Raw genomic sequence first — 23856 nt, 5'->3', positions numbered from 1 at the left:
TGAGGAGGTGGCCAGAGGCAGAAGAAAAGCCAGGAGGGTGAGGGGTCCGGCAGAAGAGGGATGGTCACCGGTGTAAATGCACGTGGGGGCTGGATGCAGCCCAAGTAGGTCAGGGGACCTCGGAGAGCCGTTGAGGAGGTGCACCTCGGGGTCTGAGGTGTGGGCCGCTGTTCAGAAGGGAGAAGTGAGTGGGAGTAGTGACAGCTAGTACAGTGCCCTCACCCCCAGTGTCCTTTGGAGAGAAGAATGAAGCAAATGATGGCGGTGGGTCTCACGGATCACCTGGGGGAGGGAGGGAGGAGAGGACAGATGTGCTGCCAGTGAGGAACATTAGAAGCGCCTGTGGGTGCGGGGTGAAGAGCCAGGAAGAGGAAGGGCCACCCAAGTTAGGACAAGAAGGAAATTGCCGGGGGCGTGGGGCCAAGGAGGAACTTGCCAGGGGCATGGGGACAAGGAGGAACTTGCCAGGGGTGTAGGGATAGGGGCCATCAGGTCAAACCCGACACCCCTGTTAACCCCGGGAGGTAGGGTCCCTAGGTGCCCAGTGGGCACTCGCCCTTCAGGACAGACCCCCATCTATGGGTCAGAGGAAAAAGGCTCCGCACCAGCAGCTACTTCCTTGGAGAGGACAAATGAGCTTATTAAGGTTAGAGAACCCTCCGTCCTCCCGCCAGGCTGTGTTCAGGCGGCTGGGGGAGGACTGTGCTCATCACTGCGTCGGTCGGTCGGTGTCACTAGTACTGTGCATGGGGTAGGAACTAAACCTTCCCCTCCGCGGGGCACTGAGCTATGGAGATGCCGGCGCAGTACTTGGCTCGGTGTTCACCTGGGTGCCTCTCGGCCCCCTTTGGAGCCCGAAGACGGTCCCCGGCCTCGGGGAATCTTCAGTCTAACGCGAGGCCTGCGCTGTGGGCGCACAAGCTCCGAATGGCACCGATGCAGCGGGAATTTGGGGAGGGAGAAGGGCGGGGTGGGGGAACAAGGGCTTCCCTGCAAAAGCTACCTAGGTGCCGCTGGCCAGCAGCCGGGCGCCGCGGGCAGAGCCGGGGGGAGGAGGGCGGGCGCCGAGGGGCCTCCTCCCCGAGGCCGCGGGTCTCCCTGGTGGGCCCAGGGCTCATCGGCCAGCTGCTGCCCAAGTGGTGACCCCGTGGGCGCCCGCGAGCCCACCTGCCTCGGACCGCGGGGGGGCCCTGGGCGGGGCGCAGCCTGGCACTTCCGGGGGCGGGGCAGTGCCCTGGCCGCGCCTCACTTCCCCTGGGCCCAGCGGGCGGGCGCCGGAGCTCACACTGCACCGTCCATCGCCCGCACCGCCTGCACCGCAGCCCGCCCCGCGCAGGTGAGCGCCCGGAGCAGGTGCGGGGGACGGCGGGGAGGCCGCGGAGCAGGGCGGGGTCCAGGGAGGGAGGCGGCCGTGGGTGGGCAGGACCCGCGTCCCGCCCTCTGCCCTGCGCGACCCAGCCCCCGGCAGGGCACACCTGCCGATCCAGCGCCTCCCTCCCTCCAGCCCGTCCACCCGCTGCCTCGGGCACCCCGAGCGGGAGCGGACGCGGCATGAAAAGGGCCTCCGGGGCGGCTGTCACTCACCATCCGGTCGCCCAGAGGCTGGTCCAGGGAGCCCGCCCTGCTGGAGCCGGGGAGGCGGGCCTGGCCGGGCGGTGGCTTCTCCCTCTGACTCCGCAGCCTCCCCCTCTGCTCTCCCCACGGCCTTTATGGCCGCGCTCCCGCAGGAACGTGGCTTTCTTAGGGCAGCGACCTGTCAGGCATTCCCTCCAGAGTCATTCAACCAACATCTGCCATGGGCGGGGCACCGTGGGAGGCGCTAGCGACACCATTGACCCGGACAGATTCCGCCCTCCTCCTGGAAATTAGAAATCAGAGCCCACCCTTAGGGAGAGGGAGCTCTGCAGCTCACGCAGGGGGCACCCAGGGTCCGGAATCACCCACCGTCCCAGGAAGTCGCGTCTAGTTGTTTTTCAAGCTTTTGAAAAATTGCCCAAGTCGTAAGCGTCCGTCTTACCCAGTTTCCACACTGAACTTTTCCTGTGCAACCTGCATCCAGAACAGATAAATAGTGCTCGCTCTCCACAGGCCTCCCACACCCGCTTCCAGTCTCTGCTTCCGCCTGGCACCACCACTGACCTGCCTGCCAACCCCAGAAAGTAGTTTCACTTGCTTTTGAACTTTCGGTAACTGGAATCCCATGTCATGTCCTTTTTGTGCATGGCATGTGAGAGTCACCCACGCTTCCTGTGGCAGGGATCCGTGGCTTCTCACTGATGTGTAATGCTGCACCGTGCAGACGGACCGCCGTTTATTTCTACATGCCACCTGACGCTTGGATTGATGGACATGGGTTTGGGTTTTGGGGTCCCCCCCCCCCGTTTGGGGTTATTGTAAATAGCGCTGCGAAGAATTCTTGTGTTTGTCTTTCGGTGTAAGCACTTACGCTGGGCTTGTTCCTAGAGTTAAGGTGCTAGGTGTGTACGGTGTCAGCTTTCTATATGGTGCCAGTTTTTCAGTCTGCTCCCCACCAATTTACATGTCTCCCTGCAGCGTGTGAGTTCCTACCAGTACTTGCTATTATTGTCTCTCTTCCATAGAAGCCATTTTGCTCAGTGTGTGGGCAGTGGGGTTGCTTTGAGGGTGTTTTCGTTTTCTTAATATATTTTTATTGATTTCAAAGAGGAAGGGAGAGGGGGAGAGAGAGATAGAAACATCAATGAGGAGAGAGAATCATGGATCGGCTGCCTCCTGCACGCCCCACACTGGGAATCGTGCCCCCCAACCCTGGCATGTGCTCTGACTGGGAATCGAACCGTGACCTGGTTCCTAGGTTGAGGTTCAACCACTGAGCTGCACCTGCCGGGCTGCTGAGGTTTGAATTTGCATTTTACTGATGACTAATGCCTTCTGCATATTTTCATATGTCTGTTGGCCATTTGGAGGTCCTTTTTGTGAAGTGTCTGTTCAATTCTTCCACCCATTTTTCTAATAGATTTTCTCTCTTTTTCTTACTAGTTTGTAAGAGTTCTTAAATATTCTGAATGTGAGATATTTATTGGCTATGTAATTTTAAAATATCTTTTTTCTCTCAAAAGATTGCCTTTTCACTCTCGTAATAATGTCTTTTGATGAACGGAAGTTTTTCATTTTAATGTTGTCCAATTTATTGTTTTTCCCTATGGTTGTATTATTTAAGTCCAATTTGAAAAGATATTTTGCTTCTGGGGTAGGGGTGGAGCATGAAATGGGTGAAGGGGGTCAAAAGGTACAAACTTCTAATTATAAACTAAATAAATCATGAGGCTCTAATGTATAGCTTGAGGATATAATGTACAATATAGTTAACAGTACTGTATTATATATTTGAAAGTTGCTAAGAGAATAGACCTTAAAAGTTCTAATCACAAGAAAGCAAAATTGTAACTATGGCGATATAAGTAGACTTACTGTGACAATCATTTCACAATATATGGATACGTAAAGGGTATGTCAGAAAAAATATTGCTAAGAAAAACGTCATAGATTTTACTGCCTATGTTTTCTTCTGGGAGTTTTATGTTTTCAAATCTTACAGGTAAGTCTTTAATTCATTTTGAGTTTATTCTTGTGTATAGTGTAAGAATGTGGTTTAGTTTTATTTATTTTTTAAAATATATTTTATTGATTTTTACAGAGAGGAAGAGAGAGGGATAGAGAGTTAGAAACATCGATGAGAGAGAAACATCGATCAGCCACCTCCTGCACACCTCCCACTGGGGATGTGCCCACAACCAAGGTACATGCCCTTGACTGGAATCGAACTTGGGACCTTTCAGTCCGCAGGCCGATGCTCTATCCACTGAGCCAAACCGGTTTTGGCCAGTTTTATTTTTTAAATGTATCTGTCCAATTTTCCCAGCACCATTTATTGAATAGACTGTCTTTACCCCATTGTATGTTCTTGCCTCTGTTGTCATATATTAATTGACCATATATGACATATTGACCATATATGACCATATAGGCATGGGGCTCTCTGTTCTGTTCCACTGATCTATGTGTCTGTTTTTATGCCAGTACCATGCTGTTTTCATTATTATACCTTGAAGTATAGTTTGGTATTAGATAGCATAATGCCTCCAACTTTGTTCTTCTTTCTCAAGATTGCTATTTGGAGTCTTTTGTGGTTCAATATAAGTTTTTTAGATTATTTATTATAGTTCTGTGAAAAATGCTATTGGTATTCTCATTGGAGTTGCATTGAATCTATTGATTGCTTTGGGTAGTATGGACATTTTGATGATGTTAATTCTCCCTATTCATGAACATGGTATATGCTTCCATTTATTTGTATCATCTTCAGTTTCTTTCTTCAGTGTCTTATAATTTTTTGAGTAAAAGATTTTTACTGCCTTGATTAGACTTATTCCTAGGTATTGTATTTTATTTTATTTTTGATGGGAATGTTTTCTTAGTTTCTCTTTCTGTTAGTTCATTGTTGGTGTATAAAAATGCAACCAAATTCTGAGTATTTTGTATCCTGCTACTTTACTGAATCAGTTTATCAATACTAGTAGTTGTGGCATCTTAGGAGTTCTCTCTATCTAGTATCCTGTCACCTGCAAATAAAGGCCGTTTCATTTCTTCTTTTCCAATTTGGATACATTTTATTTCTTTTTCTTATCTCATTGCTATGGCTAGGATGTCCAGTACTATGTTGAGTAAGAGTGGTAAAGGTGGACATCCCTGTGTACTTCCTAACCTTAAGTGAAACACTTTTAGTTTTCCCCCACTGAGTATGCTGTTAGCTGTGGGTGTGTCATAGATGGCCTTTATTATGTTCAGGTATGTTCCGTTCCCACTTGGTTGAGAGTTTTTATCATACGTAGGTGCTGGATCTTGTGAAATTCTTCTTCTTCATCTATTGACATGATAATATGAATTTTATCCTTCATTTTGTTTATGTGGTGTAATATATTAATTGATATGCATCCCAAGAATGAATCCACTTGATCATGGTGTATGATATAAAAAATTGGGTTTATTTATTTTAGAGAGAAAGAGGAATGAGGAGGGAGAGAGAAACATCAACTTGTGGTATGATCTTTTTAATATATCGCTGAATTCAGTTTGCTAATATTTTGTTGAGGATTTCTGCGTCTGTGTCCATCAGGAATATTGGCCTATAATTTTCTTTCTTGGCAGTGTCTTTATCTGGTTTTAGAATCAGGATAATGCTGGCCTCATAAAATGAGATTGGGAATCTTCCCTCCTCTTGAATTTTTTGGGATAGTTTAAAGAGGATAGGTGTTAATTCTTCTTTGAATGTTTGGTAAAATTCACCTGTGAAGCCATCCAGTCCAGGATTTTTTTTTTTGCGGGGGGGAGGAGGGAGTTTATGACAACTGTTTAAATTTCATTGGTTGAAATCAGTCTGTTCAGATTTCCTGTTTCTTCTTGATTCAGTCTTTGAAGATTGTATGTTTCTGAGAATTTGTCCATTTCTCCCATATTATCCAGTTGTTGACATATAATATAATCCTTTGTATTTCTGTGGTGTCATTTCTGATTTTGAGCTCTCTCTCTCTCTCCGTTAAAGATTTATTAATCTTGTTATCATGTTTATCTCTCCAATGAACCAACACTTGGTTTCATTTATGTTTTTTTGTTGTTTCATTGAGCTTTTGTGATTTTTAATTTAGACTCGATTTCATTTGTTTCCACTCTGACCTTTATTATTTTCTTCCTTCTACTCACTTTGAAATTTGTTTTTGTTGTTTTTTTAAGTTCCTTTAGGTGTAAGGTTAGATTGTTTATTTGAAAATTTTCTTGTTTCTTGAGGTAGGTCTGTATTGCCATGAATTTCCCTCTTAGGACTGCTTTTGCAGTGTCCCATAGATTTTGGGTTGTTGTGTTATTTTCATTTGTCTCAAGGTATCTTTTGATTTCTTTCTTGATCTCGTTGTTAACCAATTCATTGTTTAGTGGCATGTTATTTAGCCTCAATGTTTCTGTGTTTCAGGTTTTTTCTTGTAATTAATTTGTAGTTTCATACTATTCTTGTTGGAGAAGATGCCTGATATGATTTCAGTCTTTTTAGATTTATTGAGACTTGTTTTGTGTCCTAACATCTGGTCTGTCCTGGAAAATGTTCCATGTGCACTTGGAAAGAGTGTATATTTTGCTTCTTTGGGGTGAATTGTTCTGAAAATATCAATTAAACTCATCTGGTGTAATGTGTCATTTAAGGTCTCAGTGTCCTTGTTGATTTTCTGTCTGGAAGATCTACCCATTGATGTCAATGTGGTGTTGAAATCCCCTACTGTGACTCTATTACTGTCAATCTCTCCCTTTAAGTCTATCAAGATTTGCTTTGTATATTTAGATGCTCCTATGTTGGGTACATAAAATATCTTCTTCTCTGCTTGGAAACTATGTCTCCCAAATCTCAATATGTGACTATTACTAAATCTTGTAAAGATTAAAGCATATTTGAGAGTAATAAATAGCTCCACAGCCTCAGCTGTGCAAGAACTGAAAAGTAACGAGGAAGATGTTGTGGGGTTTTAGGCTCCAGGAAGTAGCCAGTGTGTATGGCTAATGGGACTTAACCTGCTGTCTTGCCCAATTATCCTCTGTCAACGATGGTATTGTTTCCTGTGTTTAAAGTTTTCCATAATGTTAGTCACCAGGGCTTCTACCAACCCACTTCCAGTGGCCTGTGCTGTTGGGCAACTGGATTTTTCTTTTTCTTTTTTTAAAAATATATTTTATTCATTTTTTTTACAGAGAGGAATGGAGAGGGAGAGGGATAGAGAGAAATATCGGTGAGAGAGAAACATCGATCAGCTGCCTCCTGCACACCTCCTACTGGGGATGTGCCCACAACCAAGGTACATGCCCTTGATCAGAATCAAAGCTGGTACCCTTCAGTCTGCAGGCCGACACTCTATCCACTGAGCCAAACCAGCTAGGGCTGGACTTTTTCTTAACCAAGCAATAAAAAAAGGCAATTACTCCAAATCAGCACGTATAGCTGGAAGGGCAAGTCATTTTATAAAATGGAAAACTGAAACTTTTAAATCTACATCTATTGAGTAGATTAGAGTATTCGATTAATTTTTCATCTTTAGGCTATCATTAAAATATCAAACGATTCTCCAGTTTAAGTATTTGACGGCCAAATAACACATTTAAAAATCAAACAACATTGAAAAATACTCGAATACTATAAAAACCAAGTGACAACCGTTTACTACTGGGGGAGAAGGGATATACTGGATGGCTGAACCGAAGATGTCGACACACAGTAATCCCTAAGCAGGAAAAGGATTTCAAAACCTGACTGTGCCTATCAGGCGTCAGCCCAGCACGAGGCTGTCTGAAACCCAGAGAGTGTTAGCAGGGGAAGGAACACAGAAAGATGTTCACCTGCCCGTGTCCTTTTTGCCGGGCTTAGCAGCTAACTGCTTTTCTCTTTCAAGTATATCTCTGACTCCTGCACCCATGCCACCTTCTCCTCCTGCCTCCTTGTTCCTGTAGTTTTAAGTTCTTTTTTTTTTTTTTTAATATATTTTATTGATTTTTTACGGAGAGGAAGGGAGAGGGATAGAGAGTCAGAAACATCGATGAGAGAGAAACATCGATCAGCTGCCTCATGCACACCTCCCAGGGTTGGGGATGTGCCCGCAACCAAGGTACATGCCCTTGACTAGAATCGAACCTGGGACCTTTCAGTCCGCAGGCCGACGCTCTATCCACTGAGCAAAACCAGTTAGGGCAAGTTCTTTTTTAAAAAATATATTTTATTGATTTTCCACAGAGAGGAAGGGAGAGAGACAGAAAGCTAGAAACATCGATGAGAGAGAAACATCGACCAGCCGCCTCCCGCACACCTCCCACTGGGGATGTGCCCGCAACCCAGGCACACGCCCCTGACCGGAATCGAACCCGGGACCCTTCAGTCCACAGGCCGACGCTCCATCCACTGAGCCAAACCGGTTTCGGCTTTTTTTTTTTTTTTTTTTTTTTTTTTTTTTTAACGTTGGTATATTTTCATGAATCAACAGTCTCTCTTATCTTACAGTCATCAGCTTCACGTAGGGGTGTTTAGCATTATTGTCCAATGTGGGATGTCTCCCTTTACATTTTGAAACCCCTTCTTTCAGTGTGTCTAATCCAAGTTTCTTCTATGAAAGTTCCCAGGGAGTTTGTTTTGACTTTGCAGATTCAGCAAAGAGTGAAGTGAGGAAGCAGCCCTCTTCCTGTTGCTCCATAGCTGGAGAGCCAAGCGCTCCACCAGCCCTCCATCTCTGGCTCTGGCTCGGACCCGGGCAGGCTCTGCCCCACAAGGAGTCACCCCCAGAAACCTAGGCTGAGAAAACCTCTTCCATCAGGGACACTCTGGGCATTGCGGTGGGAGGAGAACACGGGAAGTCGCCCATCCTTTGCATTTCCATGTACATTTAGAAGCAGTTTGACAATGCCACCGCCACCCCACCCCCCAAACCACAACCCTTCTGGAATGAGGGACAGCATCGATCTAAATATTAGTTTGGCAAAAACTGATGACACTATTGAGTCTTCTTCTAAACCATGAACATAGTATATCCCTCCAGTATCTAGATGATTTTAAATACATACTGTCCCACTGTTTCCTGAGCACAGTGTGCCATATACCATTAGTCCTTTACATAAATTATCCCATAATCTTTACAACAAGGCTGAGAAGCAGGTTCTGGTATAATTGCCAAAGGCCACAGTTAATGAGAGGGGAGAACCCAGGCACTGGGCCTGCACAAGCTGCAGTCTCTTCTCCACTGCGGCCTTGCTTCTCTGAGCTGACAGCTGAGGGCGGGAGGAGGGGCTGGTGAGAAGGAGGGAGAGAGGGAGTGGTGGTGGGCCGAGGGAAGAAGTTATCCAAGGGAAGGCCGACGTAGAGGAAAAGTTTCTCGAGGCTTCTTACGTGTGTTCCCTCTCTTCTGCTCAGCATCTGCCTACCTGGATACAAAATGATTTGTCCACATAGCAATTGTGCCTCTCCCATTTCAGCATTTACACCGGACGTCCCTGTAAAGAGCTGCCTGCCGGCTGCCCTTCCCCAGCTGCCGGATGCCCTCCAGGCCAGGTGGAGCGGAGAGCCGACCCTGCTGGTCATGCCGAACCCATCTGTGAGTCTCACCACGCCACACAGACTTGGGTTTATCTCCTCAGCCCCAATCACAGTGGCATCTCTCCCATGTGGGTTGAGGGGCCGACACTGAAACTCTGTCAGGCATCAGGAGAGAGAGAGACCATCAGAGCCCACCCCCTGGGGCTGAGAGTAAGGTAAGTGACCCTCTCTCTCTGTCTCTTGCAGGATGGCTGTCCCATGAGGTCAAGACTGGGTCTCGTCCCTTCTCCCACGTTACCAATGCCTGGTCTCATGGGGCTAGTTTTGAACCTAACACGATGGCCTCATCCACCCCCCTCCCGGCTTCTGGCTCCAGGTCTAAGAAGCCTTTGGCCAAGATGGCTGGTGAGTGAAAGCAGACTTCTAATGCTGTTCTCGCTTCTGTGAGTGGTCCTCAGTATCCCTAGTGGTGAGGCGGGGGCCTGCCTGGCCCAACCCAGGGGAGAGGTGCAGGGAGGCTGACGATGGGGGCTCCTGCCTTGGTTTTGGTGCCTGAGGAGAGGAGGCGTGCATCGCTGGGACCTTCAGTCCTTCTGGCTCAGCTAACTCTCCTAGCTCGAAAACCATGGTGCTGAGTGCCTCACCTTGTGTGTCTCTTGTCATCTAAATCTTCCAGAATCATTCAGAGGAAGGGGCCAAGCAGAGAGAGAAAGCACATCCATCTCCGGAACACCAGACTTTCTGTCCCTACCAGAAGCTGGGAGCTGAGCTGAAATCATTATGGAGTACTGACAATATACCAGACACTGCATGGTCCCAGTTAATCTTCAGCAACTAAAACGAACCCATTTTACAGATGAGGAAGTGGAGACGTAGTCTGACTTGCTTAAGACCATGCAGAAAGCCAGCAGGTCCATTCAGATCTCTGTTTGACTCCAGAGTGTAGGTCCCCAATCACCAAGCTCTGTGCTCCCTGGGGCTCTGAGCAGTGGCCTTCTTCCATACTTTCCTTTTCCTTTTAGCAACTACCTAGGGTTGCTCAGGGCCAAACAGATGCTAGTCCCTCCCCCTCTTTCTCTTCCATAATGGCTGGCCCACTTTCCTCCAGATCTGATCCCCCTTCAGTGCTAAAAATGAGTTTGGGGGCTTGCTGATTCTTCTAGCTTCACGTAGCTCTACTCACAGACTCGCAGATGGTCCACTGGTCAAGTCTAGAAGTTCTAGGTAGGGTAGGCCCACCCAAGGGCCTGGAGCAGGGCACGGCCATCTTTCACAGTCAGGCTGGTAACACTGCCAGGGTTCTTTCCCCCCACCCCCCTCATATTGTTATACCAAGGATTTTTTTAAAATTTAGGTATAATTGATATACAACATTATATTTGTTTCAGATGTATAAATTATATAGTATTTATATATTGCCAAATGGTCAGCACAGATTTAGTTAAGATCTGTTACCATACAGACAGAATTTTTTTTCTATTGTAAACACTTTTAAAATCTATTCTCTCAGCAACTTTCAAATATGCAATGCAATATAATTAACTACAGTCACTTGCTGTAGGACTTATAAAACAGTCAGAGTTCTTATGTCTTCCCAAAAACTTTTTTTAAAAAGTATCTTTTTATTGATCTCAGAGAGGAAGGGAGAGATAGAGAGGGATAGAAACATCAATGATGAGAAAGCATCATTAATCAGGTGCCTCCTGCACACCCCCTATTAGGGATTGAGCTTGCAATCTGGGCATGAGCCCTGACCGGGAATCAAGGCGGGACCTCCTGGTTCATTAGGTCCAGGCTCAACCACTGAGCCACACCAGCCGGGTGGAAAACTTGTAGGATCGTGGGAACTTCGGGCAGGTCCTGAGGATGTGCAGAATAGCCAGGCAGCAGGTCTGAGAGTTGGGCGGTACTGGCCAGTGCAGGAAGGTGGGCAGGTGCAGGAAAGCCGGGGGGATTCCTGGACCCATCTCCCCTCTATGGGTGGGAGGAGGCGGCCTGGTGAGAATTAGGCCTGAGCAGAGTTTCTCCCGCAGGCTGGCTCAGGCAGGTGCTGTCCAAGAAGCCCAAGGAGGTGCCTGTGTCCCAGGAAACCGCCTCCAGTGATGCTCCACCCCGACGCTCGGATGATCCCCCATCCCCCGGCCTCAGCTCCTCTGCATCAGCTGAGTCTTCCGCTGCCCTGCCACCTGCACTGGAGAGCACCTCCTGCAGCAGCACTGGTGGGGGCGCAGCCAGCAGCAGCAGTGATGGGGGCACCGCCAGCAGCAGCAGTGATGGGGGCGCCGCCAGCAGCAGCAGTGGCCGCTGGAGCAGGGACTACGACGTGTGCGTGTGCCACAGCGAGGAGGACCTGGCGGCTGTGCAGGAGTTGGTGGCCTACCTGGAGGACAGCCCTGCCAGCCTGCGCTGCTTCCTGCAGCTGCGGGACTCCGCCCCGGGCGGCGCCATCGTGTCCGAGCTGTGCCGGGCGCTGGACAGCAGCCACTGCCGCGTGCTGTTCATCACTCCCGGCTTCCTGAGTGACCCGTGGTGCAGGTACCAGATGCTGCAGGCCCTGAGCCAGGCCCCGGGGGCCGAGGGCCGCACCATCCCCCTGCTCGTCGCTGGCCTGGCCAGGGCCGCCTACCCGGCCGAGCTCCGCTTCATGTACTTCGTGGACGGCCGGGGGCCCGACCAAGGCTTCCGCCAAGTCAAGGAGGCCATCCTGCGCTGTAAGCTCTGTGAGGAGGGGATGGGGAGGGGAAAGGGTCAGCGTCGATCTGCTTGGGCCTTCAGGAGACAGCCCTGAAGCCCAGGAGTTCAACACGTAGGCTCTGAAAGCAGTGTGCTTCTTGGGCAGTTACCTAACCCCTCGGTGCCTGGGTGTCCTCTTTGGGACACGAGGATGATACCGTGTACCGCAATCAGTACATACACTAAGTACATGTTCAGAGCAGGGCCTGGCACATGGAAAGTGCCCATAACAGGCACCTATCAAGGCCTCAGTAAGTCTTAGCCATTGTTAGCATTCCTTCTGTGAGTTTCTCTCACGCAGGCCAGGTTGGAGGAACACCTATTTATGTATATAAAAGCCTAAGTGACCATTATGACCAGTCGACCGCTTGACCGGTTGCTATGACCCATACTGACCACCAGGGGGCAGAGACTCAAGGCAGGAGCTGCCCCCTGGTGTTCAGAGCACTCCCACAGCCAACCTCCCACAGCTGGACGACTTCTGGCAGTCCTTCCCCCTGGCCAGCCAGCCCTGATCAGCCCGATTGCATGCCAGGCCCAGGGTCCCCACCTGTGCACAAATTCGTGCACCGGGCCTCTAGCGGTTTAATAAGGCAAGAAGAAGTGTAAAATAATGGGGAAGAATTGCCTCTGATAGGGGGAGGACATTATATTACAGGGGGAAGTAAAATAGTAAAAAGTTAAAAGAGCCCTGGCCGGTATGGCTCAGTTGGGTGAGTGTCCTCCCGGGCACCAGAAGGTTGTGGATGTGATTCCCCGTCAAGGCACACACCTAGGTTGCAGGTTCAGTCCTGGTCAGGGTGCATACGGGAGGCAACCAATCCGTTTCTCTCTCACATCGACATTCCTCTCTCTTTTAAAAAATAAAGCCAATAAAGACAAATTTTTTTATAAAAAGAAGAGGTGGAGACATGTTGGGGGAGGGTGACAAGCCCTGTGATTCTCTTTGGTCTCTTTCAGATCTGCAGCACCTCAGCTGACACTCTGCCATCACCGAGGGACCCAGGAAGCTGGCACAAGCTGGAAATCAAGTGAGAGAGCACAGGGCCTGGACCCCACAGTGTGACAGGGTCCAAGGAGCCAGAGTTGGTAGTGTTTTGTATGTGATGCCGGGATCAGATTGCCCAGCGGGCTTCCATTATTGTGAGCTCCCCAAGAAGGCCCTGGAGAAGCTGGGGACTCCCCTGGAAGGCACTGGGGAAGCTGGGGACTCCCCCAGGAAGGCCACGAGGAAGCTGGGGACTCCCCCAGGAAGGCCATGGGGAAGCCAGAAAGGGTTTGTAGGAGGTGCTGATACCAAGATGACCACCCGTGTTTTGCCTCCTCCTTATGGGACGTGAGTCTGGCACATCCCTATGTCTTCTTCCCCTGGGATCGGGCTCTGGTGTAGAGACGCCTTCCTCCTGAACAGGTGGCTCACCTGGTGAATCAGCTAGAAGCCTAGGGGGCATGTTTGTTTATTCCTGTTGCCGGGGAAACCCTGGGACAGCTGTCAGGAGGAAGGCACAGGTGTCGGGTCTCTCACCCTCACACTGCTGCCTTCTCTTCCCCTTCACTCACTTTAGGAAGCTACATGGACCTGCACGCAGCACCGTGCTGTATTTATTTTACTGCGTGCAGGTCATGAAAGACTCAACTCTAGAAACCATTCTGAATTAGACTAGAGAGGACGGGAGGCGGGCGGGGTGGGGGGGTAAAGAGAAGGAAAGCTCGGACCTTTGAAGTGGGATCAAAAGCCTGCCCATGCTTTGACATGTGGGGCCACATTAGGGGTCTGGCTGGAGCCCATGCTTTGCAGTAACTTCTTCACCTCTGCACCGAGAGAAACCAGCATTTTTCTCCTGCCAGAGGACTGTGTGCCTTGTAGGCCAGGCAAGGTTCCTTCATCAGTTCTCAGTAAAAGTTGATTGGTGAACCGAAATCAATCTCATTCCCCCAATGTGTACTATTGTGCCTCTTCTCTCACTTCCCCCTCCTTTTACTGAAAAATATTTATACATATATTATATATATTTGTAATTGAGATACGATTGGCATATAACATTATGTTTCAGGTATATGAGTCGATATTTGTATATATTGTGAAAATTTTTTATATTGTTAACTATGAATTATTTTATTACACACAAAAGGGCTAAAGCATACTGTCGTGTACACTCACGTACCTTCCACCCAGCTGAAGAAGTAAAACGTTACCACCCCTAGGGTATTCCCTCTGGGCCCAAATTTTCTTCCAAATTAGTTGTGTTAATTTATGTCCTTACCACTTGTGTATGAGTTCCCACTGTTTGATGTTCATGCTAACACTTAGAATGATCAGATTTGAAAATGTTTGCTAATCTGATGGGTGAAACCTGGTATCCTATTATCATAATATTCTTGTTTTCCTTCTTATCTTTTTTATGAAGATTTGGTGAATCCCCATATGTCCAATGCCCAGCTTCAACAATTACCAACCCAGAGCTAAGCTTATATCAACACTAGAGGCCCGGTGCATGAAATTCGTGCACTGGGGGGGGGGGTCCCCTCAGCCCAGCCTGCCCCCTCTCACAGACTGGGAGCCCTCAGGGGATGTCCTACTGATGGCTTAGGCCCGCTCCTTACTATGGTTTTTAATAACCTTGATAACTTATAGGTCAGTCCTTTCTACTCTGCCTTTTCATCAAAACCACTTTGACATTCCTTTCTTCTTTTATAGAAATTATTTAATTTGTCAATTTTTAGGAAAATGCCTGGTTTTTGTTTGTTTTGTTTCTCTACTGGGCTGACATAGAGTTGAGAGATTCATTTTGGAAGAATAGATTTTTTTATGATATGTGCCCCTTTTTTGATGCTTTAAATGTATTTCAATAAAGCTTTATAATCATTCTCCATGTCAGTCAGTCGCATCTTTTATTCAGTTTATTCCTTAGTACTTCATATTTTCTGTTGCTAGTGTCAATATTTTTAAATTATATATTTTTTTATCTATTACTGGTAGAAAGTATTGCAATTCATTTTGCACACTGATCTGATATTAAGCAGACCACTGAATTGTTTATTCTCTAAGACCACAGACTTTATTGTTTCTATAAAGATGATCATAAAGTTTGAAAACAGAAACTTCCTTGTTTTCTGGGCTGCTGCGGACCTCCAGTAAAATGCTGAAAGTGGCCATAGCAGCCATCTTTGTCTCCTTCATGATTTTAAAGGGAATACTTCAAACATTTCTCCATGAAATGTGATATTCGATGTAGGTTTTTGGTTCGGTACTTGTTTTTTAACAAGTTGTAACTGTCCTGCTGTTTCTAGTTACTTACCTTGAATAGGCTTTACATTTAATCTAAAATGTCCACATTTGATTTCAGAGAGGAAGGAAGAGGGAAAGAGAGAAACATCAGTGATGAGAGAGAATCATTAATTGGCTGCCTCCTGCACGCCCCCTACTGGGAGCAATCCTGTAACCCAGGCATGTGCCCTTGACTGGAATCGAACCCAGGACCCTTCAGTCCATAGGCTGACTGACGCTCTATCCTCTGAGACAAACTGGCTAGGCGGCCCCCCCGCCCCCCTGCCCCCGCACTGATTTTTAGAGGGTAGGTGGAGAGACAGCAAGAGAGAAACATTGATGTGAGAAAGACTTATTGATTGGTTGCCTCCTACACAGGCCCTGACCAGGGCCTGGGGTCAAGCCTGAAACCCAGATATGTGTCCTTGACTGCAGTCAAACCTGTGACCCTTCAGTCCATGGGTCCATGCTCTAACCACTGAGAAAACTGGCTAGGGTGGATATTTTATATATTTTTTTAATTGATTTTTTACAGAGAGGAAGGGAGAGGGATAGAGTTAGAAACATCGATGAGAGAGAGACATTGATCAGCTGCCTCCTGCACACTCCCTACTGAGGATGTGCCCACAACCAAGGTACATGCCCTTGACCAGAATCGAACCTGGGACCTTTCAGTCCGCAGGCCGACGCTCTATCCACTGAGCCAAACCAGTTAAGGCTATGGATATTTTAATCAGAACTATAACTGCGCTGATGAATTTGCCACTAATGAATAAATTTCTCCACAATATCTCGCCTGTGCTCGCCCTAAGGACCACTCCTGTTTCTAAATACTGTCAAGCTCATTTCTGCTTTAGGGTCTTTAGCATCTGATACCTTCTCCCCCTGAAATACATTTTCCTGGCTGTTTCCTTCTTATCATTCAAGTCTTAGCTCAATGTCACCTCCTGAGAGGGCAGCCACCTGTGACCGACCACCTTATCTAAAGTCCTCCCTGTACCCAGAGTCTATCACATTGCTCTGTTTATTCTGTAAATAACGCATTAATCGTTACCTAAAACGATCGTATTTGTTTACCTCATCTCTATTCGAATATGAACTCTATGAAAGTAGAGGTCTTTCCTGCCTTATTCAGGATGGACAGTGTCTGGCAAACAGAAATGGAGGCCCAGAGAGAGTAAGTGACTTCCCCAAAGTTGCACAGCTAGTCAGTGTTGGAGCCAGACTTCGTGGCTCCGAATTCAGAGCTTTTTGTTAAAACATAGCTACTCTTTCCAGGTTCAAGAAAAGAAACAAGCAAACAAAAAAAACCTGGATGGAGGGAGGAGACAGAAAGACAAAGAAAAGAGAAAGGAAGCAAGAAAGGGGGAGGAAGGAAAAGGAAGAATGAGCGTGCACACCTAGACGTTTTCAGATCCGGGCCTTGTCGTTATTTTAAGCAGGTTTTGCTACTGTCACTTACTCTCGGGGCATTTTATTCTAGTGTTGCACACAGTTTATAACCTCCTACTGAATGGCCCCAGACGGTGAGGGATGAACCCAGGAAACTGAACAAGCAGCAAATGCTTCTGGTTGAAGATGACTTTAGATCCTAAGCTTCCCCTACTAACTGCTCTGCTTCAGGAAACAATTAGCTTTTTATCCAACTCGATATATAGGGTGTCCTAAAAAAATGCATACACACTGCCCCGCTGGCTTGGCTCATGGTGGAGTGTTCGCTATGAGCCAGGAGGTCACGGTTGGATTCCCAGTCAGGGCACGGGTTTCAGGCCCCAGTTGTGGGGCATGCAGGAGGCAGCCCATCAGTGATTCTCTCTCATCATTGACATTTCTATCTCTCTCCCCCTCTCTGAAATCAATAAGAACACATTTTTTAAAAATGTGGACCAATTAATAAGATCGGCTCAACTGATTGGTTTTGTTTATTTTTTTAATATATATTTTTATTGATTTCAGAGAGGAAGGGGGAGAGAGAGAGAGAGAAACATCAATGATAAGAATCACCCATGGGCCGCCTCCTGCACGCCCCCCAGTGGGGACCGAGCCCACAACCCGGGCATGTGCCCTTGACCTGAATCGAACCTGGGACCCTTCAGTCCCTAGGCCGATGTTCTATCCGCTGAGCCGAAACAGCCAGGGCTCAACTGATTGGTTTTAGAAGGACTTGCTTCCATGTTAACTACTCAGAGTTGGTATAATTTTTGTTAAAGCGCCGGTATTCTAAGATCAAGGTGTCAAAGCCTTCAGAGTCCGGCCCGGATGGCCCGGGTGCCCTCCCCAGCGCAGCACTGCTATGGCCCCCATCTAAGGGCTCGCTGCCTCCTCTCCTCTTCCCTCTGCGCCCCGTCATCTCAGTCCCTTGGCTGAAATCGGTCCCCCGGAAGGTCGCCGGGGTCAGCGCCCGGAGCATGCCGGGAGTTGTAGTAGCGGCCACTCGCGCAGGGGGGCGGGGCGGGGCGCGTCGGGGTCTGCGCAGGCGCGCTCTCCCGTGGGCAGCATGGCGGACGCGGCCCCTCCGCCGAGCAAGAGGAAGCGCGAAGTGGCCGCCGCAGGGGAAGACGCGCCCGGCACAGAGGACAAGGAAGCCAGAACAGCCGGCGTTGGGAATGGCACCGCTGCCCCTGCCCACCTCCCTTTCTCCGGCTTCAGAGTGCAGAAAGTGCTGCGGGAGTCCGCGCGGGACAAGATCCTCTTCCTGCACGGCAAGGTAGCGGCGGCGGCCCTGGGCGGGGGACCGGGTACCGCCGCCGGGGGTGGGGCGGATCTCGTGGGCCTCTCGGCCGGGAAGCACCAATCGCATTACTCGGGGGTGAGGGAGGAAGCGCAGGTCTGCAGTGCTTTGGGGAGGGTTGGGGTGGGGGATGGAGAAGACGCGGTCACCCGTGGAGATGGGGCCTTTAACACGTGCGGCTGATTTTCCTAACCCCTCCCTTTGCAAAAGGAACCGCTGGCACTGGTAGGGTGTCTGGCAGGTGAATCATCCCGTGTTAAATGCTTCAAATCACTCATCCTGTGTCCATCCGCTCTGTAAAGGTGCTGGGAACCCAGCCGATGTGGCCGGGCCGCCTTGCTCCCTCCGGGCCCCCGGGGCCGGCAGGAGACGGACGGTAGGACACCCGAGCCCTGCCGTGCAGGACTCCAGCCCCCACAGAGGAGCAGGTTATGAAATGGCTAATTCAGGGCCACCTGCCATGCGCCGGCAGGCCAGCCCTGAGCTGGGTCCTGGGGGTGTAGAGATGGAGGTTCCCAGCCCTGATCTTCAGGGGTGCAGAGGAGCTTGGGGGAGACACCTTCCCACCGCCGCCGGCCGGGAATACACGTGCTCAGCTCCCCAGCAGGGACTGGGGAGAGACCGGAGGCCAGCCTGTGACTCGGGAGGAGGCCCAGCCAAGGGCAGGTCCTGGGGTTCCCCAGCACTCCTAGCCGGAGCTCTCACTTTGGGAGGATCGCGGGGGACCTGGTCCTCGGCATCCATGCTTCTCTCTGTGCGTCTCTTGTGTTTTCACCAGGTTCTGTCTGGGCCTCTCAGCCTGCGGCACCGCTTAAGACAGTGATGGCGAACCTTTGGAGCTCGGCGTGTCAGCATTTTGAAAAACCCTACTTAACTCTGGTGCCGTGTCACATATAGAAATTTTTTGATATTTGCAACCATCGTAAAACAAAGACTTATATTTTTTGATATTTATTTTATATATTTAAATGCCATTTAACAAAGAAAAATCAACCAAAAAGATGAGTTCGAGTGTCAGCTCTGACACGCGTGTCATAGGTTCGCCATCACTGGCTTAAGAGTTTAGCCCTGAGAACGTTTGCGTTTCAAGGGGTTAGTTGGGATGCCCAGATTCTAGTTTCCTTTTCAGTCCTGACTGTTCAGGGACCTGGGGCGATCACAGACCTCTCTAGACCTTCGTGTCTTCGTTTGTAAAATGGGGAGAATTTAACAGAGGCCCCTTGTGAGCTTAAAATTGAAGACAGCCCAGAAGCTTCCCATCTTTGAGAGCAGGGGTGGGGAACCTTTTTCTCTGCCCAGGGCCATTTGGATATTTATAAACATCATTCGCCGGCCGTACAAAATTACCAACCTAAAAAGTCGCCTGTTTAAAAAAAGCAACAACAACTAGCCTGCTATATTTGGTCAGGCATTTAATGAACTCACCCGTAAGCCGTGGCAGAGCCAGACCAAATGATTTAGTGGGCCTTCTGGGTGGGACACTCCCCACCCCTGTTTTAGAAGGAAGGATTGCCGAAACTGGTTTGGCTCAGTGGATAGAGCGTTGGCCTGCGGACTGAAAGGTCCCAGGTTTGATTCCGGTCAAGGGCATGTACCTGGGTTGCGGGCACATCGCCGGTGGGGGATGTGCAGGAGGCCACTGATCAATGGTTCTCTTTCATTGATGTTTCTGACTCTCTATCTCTCTCCTTTCCTCTCTGTAAAAAAATCAATAAAATATATTTAAAAAAAAAGAAAAAAAAGAAAGGATTTAGGTCAGTGATGGCGAACCTATGACATGTGTGTCAGAGGTGATATGCGAACTCATTTTTTTGGTTGATTTTTCTTGGTTAAATGGCATTTAAATATATAAAATAAATACCAAAATATAAGTCTTTGTTTTACTGTGGTTGCAAATATCAAAAAATTTCTATATGAGACACGGCACCAGAGTTCAGTTAGGGTTTTTCAAAATGCTGACACGCCGAGCTCAAAAGATTCGCCATCACTGATTTAGGTTAATGACTTCTCCCCTGGGAGGAGAAACAGTGCCATTGGCTAGACTTTCGGGGAGAGAAACTGCAGGGAAAGGAAATCCCAAATGTTGGGAATTCAGAGGCCCTGGGAGGGGGGGGGAAGAGGGAAGGGGGGTTTCTGCTTCTGTTCTCCAGGCCTCATGGGTGTCTCCCCCCCCACAGGTGAATGAGGCCTCTGGGGATGGAGAGGATGCCATTGTGATCCTGGAGAAGACACCATTCCAGGTGGAACAGGTGGCCCAGCTCCTGACGGGCAGCCCGGAGCTCCAGTTGCAGTTCTCCAATGATATTTACAGCACCTATCACCTGTTTCCTCCGAGGCAGCTGAGTGGTGAGCAAGTGGCGGCCGAGGTGGCTGCCTGTGGGGAGAGCAGGGTGGTGGGACATTAGGGAGGGGTGGCTACTCCCCATGACTGATTTGCATATTCTAGTGCAGTAGTTCTCAATGGAAGGAAGAGGGCATTTTGGCCCCCCGGGAGACATTTAACAATCTCAGAATGACAATTTTTGGTTGTCAGAATTGGGGAGGTGGGGGTTGCTGCTGGCACCTGGAGGGTAGAGGCCAGGGATGCTGCCTAATGTCCTAGAAAACACAGGATGGGCCCCCACAACCAGAAATGGCAGTAGTGTCGAGGTTGAGAAACTGCTCTGGTGTAGTCTGTTTTGAGGAGGAAGTGTGACTCATGGGAGAGAACAGGTTCATCTACTAACTGAATAATAATGAATGTCAGCACTTACTAAATCCTTACCTTGAGCTAGCCACCATTCTCAGTGCTCTTCATCTATCATCATATTTTATCCTCAGAATAGCCTTGTGGTGACAGGACTTTACAGGGGAGGGAACTGAGGTTTTGGAAGGTTGAGCAACTCGGCCAAGATCACACAGCCAACAGGCACCCGAAACACTGATCTCCCAGTAGCTGAGGACTGCTCCCCACTCTTGGTGAGATGAGCAGTGTGCCGGGTCACTTCCCTAAAGGAACTCACTGCTAGTAGGGGAGGCAATGAGTGTGATCCAGGGGGATGGGCTTGAGAAGGACAGGAATTCAAGGCTTAAAAGACAGATTTGTGGGGGAGTTTTGTTTGTTTGTTTGTGTTTACTTTTTTTTAGAGAGAGAAACACTGATGTGCAGTTGCCTTTCATAGGAGCCCTGACCCAGGATTGAACCTGCGACCTGGGTATGTGTCCTGACTGGAAATCGAACCCACCGCCTTTGGGTGTAGGGGACAGTGCTTCAACCAACTGAGCCACACCGGCCAGGGCCAGAGATTTGTTTTTGATTGCAAGTATTTTTATTTTTATTTTCTTTCGTCTTCACTCAAGGATATGCTTTTCATTGATTCTAGAGAGAGGAAGGGAGAAGGGGAGAGAGAGAGAACTATCGATTGGTTGCCTCCCACATGCATCCTGAAGGGATTGGACCCGCAAGCTGGGTACATGCCCTGATGGGAATTGAACCTGAGAGCTTTTGGTGCACAGGACGATGCTCCAACCACTGAGCACACCAGCCAGGACACAAGTATAATTTATTGAAAAGAGGGAAAAAGAAGAATATTCCATGCCAAAAGCCAGGCATGAGGTGAACTTCTTCTTTCAGTGGTTAGACTGAATAGGCCGCTTTGTCAGAAGTGTGGGGGAGACTGGTTGACCTTGAAGTACCTCTTGACCAGGAAATGCTGGGATCTGCTTTGCAGCACATACCCATCTGCCTTTTTATTTGCCTTCTGGCATTTAAGAACAGTTTGGCTTTATGGATATCCTGCCACAGCCTTTCTGATAGATTTAGTCTTTTCCGCACCCCACGAAAGGGTGCTGTTGTTGGCCTTTGGAGATATATGTGAATACTTGATGTGAGACAAGCAAAGCTTCACAACTGCCAGCAAAACAGCCTGGTCCTCCATTGAGGGGAAGCCAGATTGATTGGCTCAACTTGACAGAAAGGGACAGCTGTATTTACTTTCTTGGGCATGGCCCTTTAAGCAAATAGATCCTTCAACTCGGAGAGGCAGAAGCATGACAGAAGGCACTGTCGCCAGACAGCACCTGGGGTTCTGGGGTGTTTATTCTGCTGTCACCCCTTCCCCTGGCCTCCCTGCATCCCTGCATCTACCCTCCCCAACCCTCAGCCAAAATGAAGGTCTCCACAGAGCAGCTCTGTAGAATTCACAGCTTTTTCTTATTTTATTTTTCCAGTGCTTCTCTGGTATTGCACAAAGTGATGATGGCCCCTCCTTATCTTTGTCGTTTTTTTCCCTTAAATTAAATAGGGAAAGGGACAGTCAGTTATCCGTTTACCACAGGCCCTCTTCCCCATTCGGAGCCCCAGGGTCTCTGCCTTTTCCCCAGCACAGCCCGCTCCCACCGGGCGCCTCAGATGTTCGCTCATTCCCAGCGCTGCCTTCTGAGCATAAGTGCTCGCATGCATGCGGTGTGGTCCACTTTGTTCTCCCTGCCCAGACGAAGTCATAACAGTTTGTTCCGAGCTGTCCTCTCTCTCTTCTTGTTTAGCTATGCATCCTGTCCCTGGATGCGCTTCTTGGCAAACTGTGGACGGGCCAGAGAATAAGTGTTTTAAGCTTATGAGCCACAAATGGCCTCTGTCACATACTCCCTTTCTTAATTGATTTTTAGAGAGAGAAAGAGAAACATCAACTTGTTGTTCCATTTATTCATGCATTCGTTAGTTGTTTCCTGTACGTGCCCTGACTGGTCATTGACCCCAAAACCTTGGCATATCAGGACAACGCTCAACCCAGCTGAGCTACCCGGCCAGGGCTCTCCTTTTTCTTTTTCTCAACGCCTTTAAAAATGAAAATACTGCTCTCAGCTGGGCCAGGTTCGACCTTCTGGCCAGTTTGTCAACCCCTGGTTCAGATTTTTCCCGCTCAGAGTGTGATCTGTGGACCACAGTGTCGGTATCCCTTGGGAGCTGTCAGGCACATGGAATCTCGGTCCCCACTGCAGACCTCAGAACCTGCGTATGAGCAAACCCCCAGGGGACTCATGCACGTTAAAATGTGAGGGCACTGGCCTCTAATCATCACCTGTGTGCGGGCGATGCCCATGTTTACTTCGCTACCCCTGACCTTTCCAAGAACCCCAGGCTCACACTGGAATGAACGCCTCCTGGGCGTCTCCAGTGGGAAGTCTCAGGTACCAGACGGGCAGGAGGTGAGGCTCCGGTGCGCTCTGCATGTCAGAGACTTCGCACGTGCTGAGTAGTAGCTGCCGTCCTTACTCTGACGCGCTGGGCCCTCTCCTGGGCACTGGAGCTTCAGAGATGAGTGAGACACAGCTTTGTCCTCACAGTCTTGCTATGAAAAGAGGGAAGTAAGCTCAACAGGGCTTGGTCATTGCCTGGCCGTAGGGAACCACGGTCGTTGAGAGTTGGGGCTTGTCAGACCCTCGTTAGGTGCTCAGTACATGGCTGCTGAAGAATAAAGCCACAAGCTGACCGCTGTTCTTTCCTGAGGACCAAGCACTCCACAGCCACGAGGGGGCAGCATTGCCAAAGCATTCCGTAGCCGGCTCCTCGGCTCCTTGGGCCTCCGGTGCCAGAGCCTTTCAGTCCTGCCTCTCCCATCTCTTTCTGAGTCACCAGCTCTTCCCACTGCCAGGGGGGCCTTAAAGTGCCCTCCACAGCCTCAGCCCTCTGAACCCCTGCACAGTTGCCCCTTGAATTTCCCTGCTTTCCCAGAACAGGTGTCTGGGGGAGCTCCCCCACCCCCATTTCTGAGCTGGTTGCTCTCCTTGTTTCTTGTGGTGTTTCTCTGGTCACTGGCACATTTCTCCTCTAGCTTGGAGGTTTGCAGTCTTCTCCTTTATCCCCTCCAATCTCAGCTGGCCCGAGCGGCTACTCCCCCTCCATTGACATAGGAGAGCACGGGCATCCGAGGCAGGCATGCGGGGTCCTGCCCCAGCGCTAACGCGGACCAGCAGTGGGAGCCGAGGCAGCGTGCTGTTCGGGTTTCAGCGTCCGGCAGGGGCTCCGCAAGCCTCGGGGCAGACATGGCT

The 23856-nt window shown here is 49.2% G+C and overlaps 2 protein-coding genes across 15 annotated transcripts in view; both read left to right on the top strand.

The window, feature by feature from the left end:
- The first annotated feature begins 1215 nt into the window (after nucleotides 1-1215).
- Nucleotides 1216-15191, top strand: LOC118678493 (TIR domain containing adaptor protein). Of its 4 annotated transcripts, XM_036354270.1 has the most exons (6): nucleotides 1233-1336; nucleotides 2089-2159; nucleotides 9034-9152; nucleotides 9341-9499; nucleotides 11128-11805; nucleotides 12788-15191. In XM_036354270.1, the coding sequence occupies exons 4-6, from the start codon at nucleotides 9433-9435 to the stop codon at nucleotides 12805-12807; spliced, it is 765 nt and encodes a 254-aa protein (XP_036210163.1). In that variant the 5' UTR covers nucleotides 1233-1336; nucleotides 2089-2159; nucleotides 9034-9152; nucleotides 9341-9432; the 3' UTR covers nucleotides 12808-15191. The 4 variants fall into 4 exon arrangements, with proteins under 4 accessions (XP_036210160.1, XP_036210162.1, XP_036210163.1 ...); XM_036354267.1 differs by lacking the exon at nucleotides 2089-2159 and having other exon boundaries at nucleotides 1216-1336; XM_036354269.1 differs by lacking the exon at nucleotides 2089-2159 and having other exon boundaries at nucleotides 1232-1353.
- A 2362-nt stretch (nucleotides 15192-17553) lies between these two features.
- Nucleotides 17554-23856, top strand: part of LOC118678149 (CMP-N-acetylneuraminate-beta-galactosamide-alpha-2,3-sialyltransferase 4) — an 84956-nt gene continuing 78653 nt past the window's right edge. For 5 of the 11 annotated variants that reach the window (XM_036353354.1, XM_036353352.1, XM_036353351.1 and 2 more), the window contains exons 1-2: nucleotides 17555-17802; nucleotides 20004-20172. In XM_036353354.1, coding sequence (XP_036209247.1) covers nucleotides 17593-17802; nucleotides 20004-20172 — 379 coding nt within the window. In that variant the 5' untranslated portion in view covers nucleotides 17555-17592. Of the gene's footprint in view, nucleotides 17803-20003; nucleotides 20173-23856 lie in introns of all 11 variants that reach the window. The other 6 variants (XM_036353360.1, XM_036353359.1, XM_036353358.1 and 3 more) reach the window with 3 other exon arrangements.

Source organism: Myotis myotis, unplaced genomic scaffold (assembly GCF_014108235.1).
Source record: "Myotis myotis isolate mMyoMyo1 unplaced genomic scaffold, mMyoMyo1.p scaffold_m19_p_20, whole genome shotgun sequence".
In the NCBI taxonomy this organism is placed as follows: domain Eukaryota; kingdom Metazoa; phylum Chordata; class Mammalia; order Chiroptera; family Vespertilionidae; genus Myotis; species Myotis myotis.
The sequence above is the reverse complement of the archived record's forward strand: the minus strand, read 5'-3'. Positions and strand labels throughout refer to the sequence as shown.